The following is an 8,270-nucleotide window of genomic DNA, read 5'->3' as shown; positions in this document are numbered from 1 at the left end:
AGTCAACACAGCACAGCAGAATATAACTGAATAGGGTACTCGGGGCTGAGGTATTGAGATGATTTGGTGGCATATGAGGCTACATGAGATACATACTGGCAATATTGTGGCATATTACCTGTACTGTATCATCTGATAGATGTGGACATAGAAGGAGACAGCTGGGTTGGATGTACACAATATATGTTGTCCTCATACAGCTCATGTTACATTTTACCATTGCTGATGTATTGAAAAAAAAGTATAGTTTTTGCATTAGAACTGCAATATGTACAGCTTTTTATTTTTCTTTCTTTCTTTTACCAAACCATGCATGTCAGGTATATCTTGTTTTGTACATAACTCACTGCATGTCACTTAGCTGTCATAGCTTCATAACTCAAAACCACACTGTTATACCACAATTATTTTGCAGTGTGTGGTACAATAATTTTATCTATCTATATGCAAATAACATAACCTGTGTCACCATGATCTAGGGGGAGCCCTGTTACAAGCAGCTGCCTCCCCCAGTCCCCACCTCTCAGAGCCTCCTCAGCCACTTCTATGTCCCGGATAAAGCATGGTCTATGGGCGTGCCCACAAGAAAGATGGCGGCCTCCAAGTGTACTCGCCTGTCAGGGGAGCTGTCCCGGCGTTTCCTGGCCTCGGTGGACACGGTGCTGTTTGACTGCGACGGGGTGCTGTGGCGGGGGGACGAGGCCGTGCCCGGTGCGCCCGAGCTGGTCAACGGGCTGAAGCAGGCCGGGAAGCGGGTGTTCTACCTGACCAATAACAGCACGAAGACCCGCTCCATGTACGCGGAGAAGCTGGGCCGCCTGGGCTTCGGGGCCCAGGCCGGGGAGGTGTTCGGCACGGCCTACTGCACGGCCCTCTACCTGCGGGACACGGCCCGGCTGCGGGGCAAGGTGTACCTGGTCGGGGGAGGGGCGCTGTGCCAGGAGCTGGGGGCGGCTGGCATCGCCCACCTGGGCAGCGGGCCGGACCTGGTCACCGGGGGGATGAAGGACTGGGCGGCGGAGAAGGGGGACCCCGAGGTGAGGGCCGTGGTGGTCGGCTTCGATGAGCACTTCAGCTACATGAAACTGAACCGGGCTCTCCAGTACCTGCAGGACCCGGACTGTCTGTTCATTGCCACCAACACGGACACCCGGCTGCCCCTGGAGGGGGGGAGAACCATCCCGGGTATATTTACTAAGATAACTCCACAGGGCCTTAGTGGCTTCACATAAGGGACCAAAGCTATGTCTATGCCAGCAGGGGCTGGGGGGCATCTGCTTCCCTAGGCCTGACCAATAATGGGCTACTGGGCTACCTGTGTTTTTGTCCTTTATAGGACATGCTGCTGATTCATGTCCCTGGGCTAAAAGTTGCCAGCCAGCCCCTGTATACCAGCATATGTTTTCCAGTTACTGTGGAACTACAAATCTCAGCATGCCCTGCCAGCCAGAGGCAGAGCCGTAACTTAGAATTCTAGCGCCTGGGGCAAGACAGACAAATGCCGCCCCCCTAGCCCTTAATTTTAACCAAATGAACCTAAAATATTAATATATAATTGCGCCCCCCCCTTCAGCATCGCCCCTGCCGCACAGCCCTAGTTACGGCCCTGGCCAGAGGCATGATGTGACCTGCTTCACAATAGCAGGAGAGCTACAGATTGCTGGTGTATAGTGTTTAGGGGCTGGCTGGGCATGGGGGGCATATGCCCCAGGCCGCTACCATTAGGTTCGGTCCACTGGGCTATCCCCATTTTTTTCCCTTTAAGGTTTCACTTTAAGGTTTTCCTAATAGGCTGCTAAAATTTGCCAGCTAGCCCCGAATAATGTTATGGTATTCACAAGTCATTGTTGCCAACTATCAGTAATTGTCTGACAGGCAGTAAAAACTTTAATTTTTAACATCAGTGAGAAGAGAAATTGCAAATAGCATTTACACCACTAGTAAGGGTTGAAAAGGGTTACATGGTTCTGTATGTTTATGGCACCTAGATCGTGACTATATAGGGTCAAGTCCGTACTAGGAATTAGGTGATTGCTAACTGCCAAGTTCTAATTAGGGATAGGTCAGATGTGATCATTTTATTCTGACCAGGGATGTGGTTTTATTCCTGTACGCTCATGCAGGCTTAGATCGTTTAGGGAAGGATTCTTGGCTAATAGTGATGTGAAGTAATTATTCATTGCTCAATTAATTGCACAAAAGAAGAGGCTGGTCTTTTGATAGAAAGTAGTGTAACTGGTAGACTGTATGGGTTGTGTTTGAGAATAGCATAAAATATTCAAACTGTAAATTCTAAAAACATGAATCCAGGACTGTAGAACATGCTTTGAACTTATATAATATATTGCTAATATAAATATAACTTTGTGCTACCTTTAAACAAAATAAGACAGTATTTGTTGTGGTCAGATAGGTTTTAAAATACATGTAGCATAAAAATGTAGAGGATTGCTCACTCCTAATTTCCTGCAAGGTCCAGAAATTGCTTTATGTTTAATTCATTCTGTTCCTGTTGAATAATGCTGGTTTTATTTACTTAATCATGAGAAATTAAGACCTTGGCTATAAAGTTTAATATACCATTTAGTTGCTTTGATACTGGATGAGTCCATGCCTTTTTGACATGCTTCTATCATCTTCCCAGGAACCGGCTGCTTGGTGCGGGCGGTGGAAACGGCAGCTCATCGCAAAGCTCTGGTCATCGGGAAACCCAACTCCTTCCTCTACGACTGTGTAGTCAAGGAATGTGGCTTGGATCCCGCCAGGACTGTGATGGTGGGAGATCGTCTCGACACAGACATTCAGATGGGTTCCACGTGTGGGATCCAAACGCTCCTCACCCTCACCGGCTTCTCCAGTCTGGAGGATGCAAAGTCCTACCAGAACAGTGGCTCCTACTCTTTGGTCCCTGATTTTTATGTGGACTCTGTTGCTGATCTTCTACCAGCCCTATCTCCTGGTGATCAGTGAACCAATTAGTAAAGGGGGTGGACGGGAGAAGTGGATTTGCACAGATCACTTGATTAGCTTTAACTTATGCAAAATTTCCTTCTGGCTTGAACCACCTACAGTGTGTGATGATTGTTATAGCGTTCTCTTCTCAATACCCGTGTTTAGTCAGTGGAGGTGGATGCACAGAGGCATAGGGTTCCTCAACCATTTTAATCACATAGTTTATTATTATTATTATTATTATTATAAGTAACCTATTCTAACGGTCCATCAAATGATTAAAGGGCAGAATTATCTAATTTATTTTGTAACATAAAAATCAGCGATCTAACAGAATCCATTCTGTATTGTTTTTAAATCATTTTGTCTTTACCCTTTTACGAGGACAACAGAGCTCATGAAATTGTACGCTGTAAATGCGATTAATGGTCATCTACCTGCCTATTCTTAATATTGCTGTTTGTAGACTGCAGCACTCCCCTGTGGAAAGTTTGTGTAGTAACAGGTTGCGAGTTATAAATGCTGTTGGGCGTTGCATCACAATGAGTTTCTATAAGTTAGAGTTAGTTTAGACTCCTTTCTTGGCTGTCGGCCTGTATGGTCCACGCAGCAAGACATATTCAATAAGCGTCCTAATGTTTCAGCAGTAGTAAGGGGTTCTCTACCTAAAACAATGACTGTTATGGACTATGGATAGTAACCGGAACGCTCGCCCACATGTTCCAGTGAACATTGTGTTTTCTTTATGCCCGTGGCTGTAGGTTAAACCACTACAGTCGGACATTAACTAATTTCTCACCAGGTGGCTGCACTGCAGAACTGTAATTATGTCTAGAGATGAAAGCCTGTCTCTGATTTATGGCGTCGCTGCCCATAATCTGCGATCAGACAGCGTTTACACTCTGCCGCTTAGAATAACCTTTGTTACAGAGAGTTAATAAAGCGATTTATAAGATTTTAAATTCTATAATATATATATATATATATATATTATAAAATGTGTTTGTTAGAGGATACAACTTGCCAGTATTTTATTCTTCTTTAAGGTCTAAAGTGTGGTCGGAGGCAGCAAAACTTGTCTTTATTAATTTATTTTGGTCTGTAGACGCTGGTGGAAAATAATCCGTTCACTTCTGGCCGCGCTCACTGGTAAATCCAGTCGAAAGCGACCACTTTTGTCCTATCAATATATTATCTATGTTGATTGAATTATTAGGCACCTCATTCGTTCTCGGCTGCACAATGCAGTGTTGGGCCAATTTCCCAATATTGCTGCTAATATCTGTGATTTGCTGCAATTACATATTCAATACCTTCTATTAAGTTCTGTCTTGCTACACTGTTACCAGTGCGGTACAGACACTGATATTATTAATTTTCTTTATGACATCTTAAGAAATGTAATGGGAAAATATATATATATATATAATTTTTGTTTTTGTTTTTTTTAATTGCACTCTTTAATCCGGCAGCTAATTTAGCCACAGTGGTTATACCTCTTCTCTTCAAACTTCTACCTCTCCGGCAATAGGGGATAACTTTTGCAGTTATAAGCTCTAGGTCTGCTAATCATGATGAATGTAGTAGGGACGTATTTACGCAGCGCTGACAATCGTCAGCGTGGAGGTGCCTGTAGAAGGAAGTTAGGCTTCAGAAGGGCAAGTATCTGGCATTTAACTACAAAAGGCAAAGAGCTTTTTACATGAAAGAATATGATCGCTACTGAAATATGATGTTGAATTGTTTTACGTTGACAATATGGTTAAATGTAACTGAAGCTGTAGGTGTTTTGATGTAAAGCAGGGCTGTCCTAGCTAGCGGCCCACATCTGACAACGGCCCTCATGGGTGATCTATACAACCTGCATTCTTTGTGTGACAAAATAAAAAAAAAAAAAGTACATATATACAACACAGATATGGAGCGGGCTCCTGAGCAGTTGACTTATACATGCACTGAGCTTGCTAGCAAAAAAACATGGCAGTATTATTAATATTATTGATAAAGTGATAGGGAAGGTCTTTTTTATCATCATCATCAACAACATTTATTTATATAGCGCCAGCAAATTCCATAGCGCTTTATCTTGCAGAAAACTGATATTCATCACACTGAGTTAGAATGAATATAATGACAAATAACTTACACATTTATTTCGGACAAGGCTACCCTATATTTAAAAACATAAAACACAAAGTACATAGGGATCGTACCTCTTATTCTCTTTTCAAACTTTGGAGAGTATTGACTTAACTGCGTCGACCTGTAATTGCTTATAAGTAACGTATAATACACAAGGTTTAGTACATATGGCAACAGTGTTGCACTGTTGGTGTTGGGTAAATGTATTCCCAGCAGAATTAAACCTCACTATGCATTACTACTTATTATTTTGTTACCTTTAATGTCTGCTCTATCAAGGTTCTTGGTCTTAAACCTATATTCTCCAGTCACTTCTGAATTTGTTCAGCTCATGTAAATCATCGTTTGACTAAATTACAGGGGCTGAAATAAAGACTACATCTGGATCAGAAACTCTGGGTCTATGTATTTATTGCAGTCAGGCTAAAATCTAAATTCACTGTTCTACCAAGTTTGAAGCACTCTAGAGCAGTGTTTGCTAACCGGTGACATTCCAGGTGTTGAGAAACTATAAGTCCCAGCATGCTTTGCCAATATATAGCAGCTTATTGCTGGAAGGGTATGCTGGGACTTGTAGTTTCACAACACCTGGAGTGTCACAGGTTAGCCAACACTGCTATAGAGAGATGTATACAGATCTCTTCCTACACTATCTGTCAGTAATCCCATTGAAGACCCCTACAGCCAGCCTCTCTCTGCAAGACTTTTGCAGGAAAATAGCTGATCACAACGAATGATCGCACAGAATGTCAAATATCTCACATCGAGGTATAGGAAATGTAACGTAATATATGTATAATGTAATATAAGGTCACATATATAAACATCTACTAGTAACATTAATATAGTAACTTGCATTTTAAGTTTAGTGGCCCTTTAAACAAAATAGTTTATGGCGACCTCGAGAAGTAGATTTTATAGAAAATATATTTTTTAAGGACATGTCCAGTTAGAAATGATTTTCACTCCTCAGCCCTCCATGTAGCAGAATTGTGGGAGTCCCATTGTTAGGGGACCACGCAGTACTCACGTGACTTTCAGGTACCACTTAGACGAAACCAATCGCTTTATCTACTTGCAGTTCATATTGAATCTGCCCTTTACACTTGTGTGACCTGACTAATTAGATTATTTATTTTGCTAATGGTTTCTAATAAATTATAATGTTGGTGTGCCTTAGAAATAAACACTAACATTTATTAAGCCATTTCGTGAATGTAGTTAGACCTGATTCCAAAACACACCAGACGTCATGGTGTAGATTTACTAATTCTAAAAAGGAAAAGTATAGTTGCCCGTAGCAACCAATGCCATTCTAGCTATAATTTGTCTTGTACATTCTAGAACATGATTGCTTGAATCTGATTGGTTGCCCATTGGTTGCTATGGGCAACATATCCACTTTTTCTTTTTAGAAGGTTTGATGAAATTACCTCCATTGTCTGATTTATATTTATTTTAGTTTGGGTGTGCTGTGTGGAGCCTTGTATGTAATTAAATTGTAGCATTGATATTAACAGGAGATTATTCGTCTCGAAGCCAGGTTTCATATTGGGAGACAATATTATTATTATCCATTATCAATATTACAGAGCAGTGTACAGTGTACCCCTATGTAGTTATCGCACAGATCACACAACTCACAGGCGGTTGGACAGATATTGCAAGAGGGCATACACTCCCGCTATCCTGTTTTATTGCACCAAAACACATCGCATCTGTTGATTTGGTTTTCTAAGCTTACTAAAAATCACAATCAATGATGGAACAATATCTGACAAATGTGGAAGTGTGTACGCATGATCAGCAGTGCAGGCAGATGTCTATAAAGTGCGCAATCCCAATCTTTTCAGCAGATGGTTATGAGAGATAAAGATCACGGATCTGAAGGTAGATTGTGTAGGTTTGTACACATAAATCTGTATGCTCAACTGGACTTTCAGTCATTGGTAAAATCGTTACAGAACTAGAAATATTCTTCTATGCTGCAACTTGACCTATATCGTACGCCCACCTGTGTAGTGTATCTTTGTGTTTTTTCACACTGTGAACGTATGCAATTGTGGCGTTTCAGGCCAACGATTATCTGGCACTTGCGACCCCTTATGTCTGAGGACTATGAGGGACCATTCCTGCTTTCAACCAATTTTGAATAAACTTTGTGCCTTCTCAATCTTCATTTCAGTTCAATATATCTCACACTCTTCCCTCCAACACATGAACCACATGTCCTACACCCTCTGCTCATCCGCGCTGCTCTTCTTAAGAGCACACAGGAGCTTACACTCAGAAAACAAACCTCACCAGACAACTACACAGCGAGTGACCTCTGCTCTGTTATACATATCACCTGTGTTTCCCATCAGGTCCTATTCTTGTTCCTCCACAACATACCACATTCCCTTTCCCATCTGCCCACATTTTCCTCCCATCTGCTCCTATTTTGTGTCCCATAATCTGACCCAGGGATGGACCTAGATTTTTCCTATGGGGGGATGCAGGCAGCCAGTGGCTTAGTGATTAGCACTTCTGCCTCACAGCACTGGGGTTATGAGTTAAATTCCCAACCATGGCCTTATCTGTGAGGAGTTTGTATGTTCTCCCCATGTTTGCGTGGGTTTCCTCCGGGTGCTCCGGTTTCCTCCCACGCTCCAAAAACATACTGGTAGGTTAATTGGCTGCTACTAAATTGACCCTAGTCTGTCTGTGTGTGTGTTAGGGAATTTAGACTGTAAGCTCCAATGGGGCAGGGACTGATGTGAATAAGTTCTCTGTACAGCGCTGCAGAATTAGTGGCGCTATATAACTGATGATGATGATGTCCCTCTTATTCTTCACTCATCTTCCCAATCTAGAGAGACTTTCCACACATACATTACTGCCATCTAGTGACGTTCTTCTGTAATTACACATAAATTCTTAACATATTCCCACAGTTTATTCCTGGGTTAATATGTAACTCATCACTTTTCACCTTTTATACCATCACCTCTATCTCCATCTATAGCTACCTGATTTTACTCACATCCAGTCCCCCTTCCCATACATTAATTATTACCCCTATTTTGTATTTACTTTTATAGACACCAAAACACATGGGCACACGTCATTCTGCACATTATTCTGCTTCCTTGGTCAAGGGATAATGAAATATCAGCCATAGACTCTAATGGAAC

At 42.1% G+C, this 8,270-nt stretch overlaps 1 protein-coding gene across 1 annotated transcript; it reads left to right on the top strand.

Moving 5' to 3' along the window:
• Positions 1 to 575: 575 nt before the first annotated feature.
• PGP (phosphoglycolate phosphatase) lies at positions 576 to 5,487 on the top strand. The gene is made up of 2 exons (XM_075179337.1): positions 576 to 1,185; positions 2,645 to 5,487. The coding sequence occupies exons 1-2, from the start codon at positions 591 to 593 to the stop codon at positions 2,968 to 2,970; spliced, it is 921 nt and encodes a 306-aa protein (XP_075035438.1). The 5' UTR covers positions 576 to 590; the 3' UTR covers positions 2,971 to 5,487.
• Positions 5,488 to 8,270: the final 2,783 nt, after the last annotated feature.

The sequence above is a fragment of the Mixophyes fleayi genome, chromosome 7 (assembly GCF_038048845.1).
Source record: "Mixophyes fleayi isolate aMixFle1 chromosome 7, aMixFle1.hap1, whole genome shotgun sequence".
Classification (NCBI taxonomy): Eukaryota; Metazoa; Chordata; class Amphibia; order Anura; family Limnodynastidae; genus Mixophyes; species Mixophyes fleayi.
The sequence above is the reverse complement of the archived record's forward strand: the minus strand, read 5'-3'. Positions and strand labels throughout refer to the sequence as shown.

Coding starts and splice junctions, on each gene's coding strand:
- PGP (XM_075179337.1), top strand. CDS start 591: ATGGCGGCCTCCAAGTGTACTCGCCTGTCAGGGGAGCTGTCCCGGCGT. Junction 1,186..2,644: donor GGGGGGGAGAACCATCCCGG/GTATATTTACTA, acceptor TCATCTTCCCAG/GAACCGGCTGCTTGGTGCGG.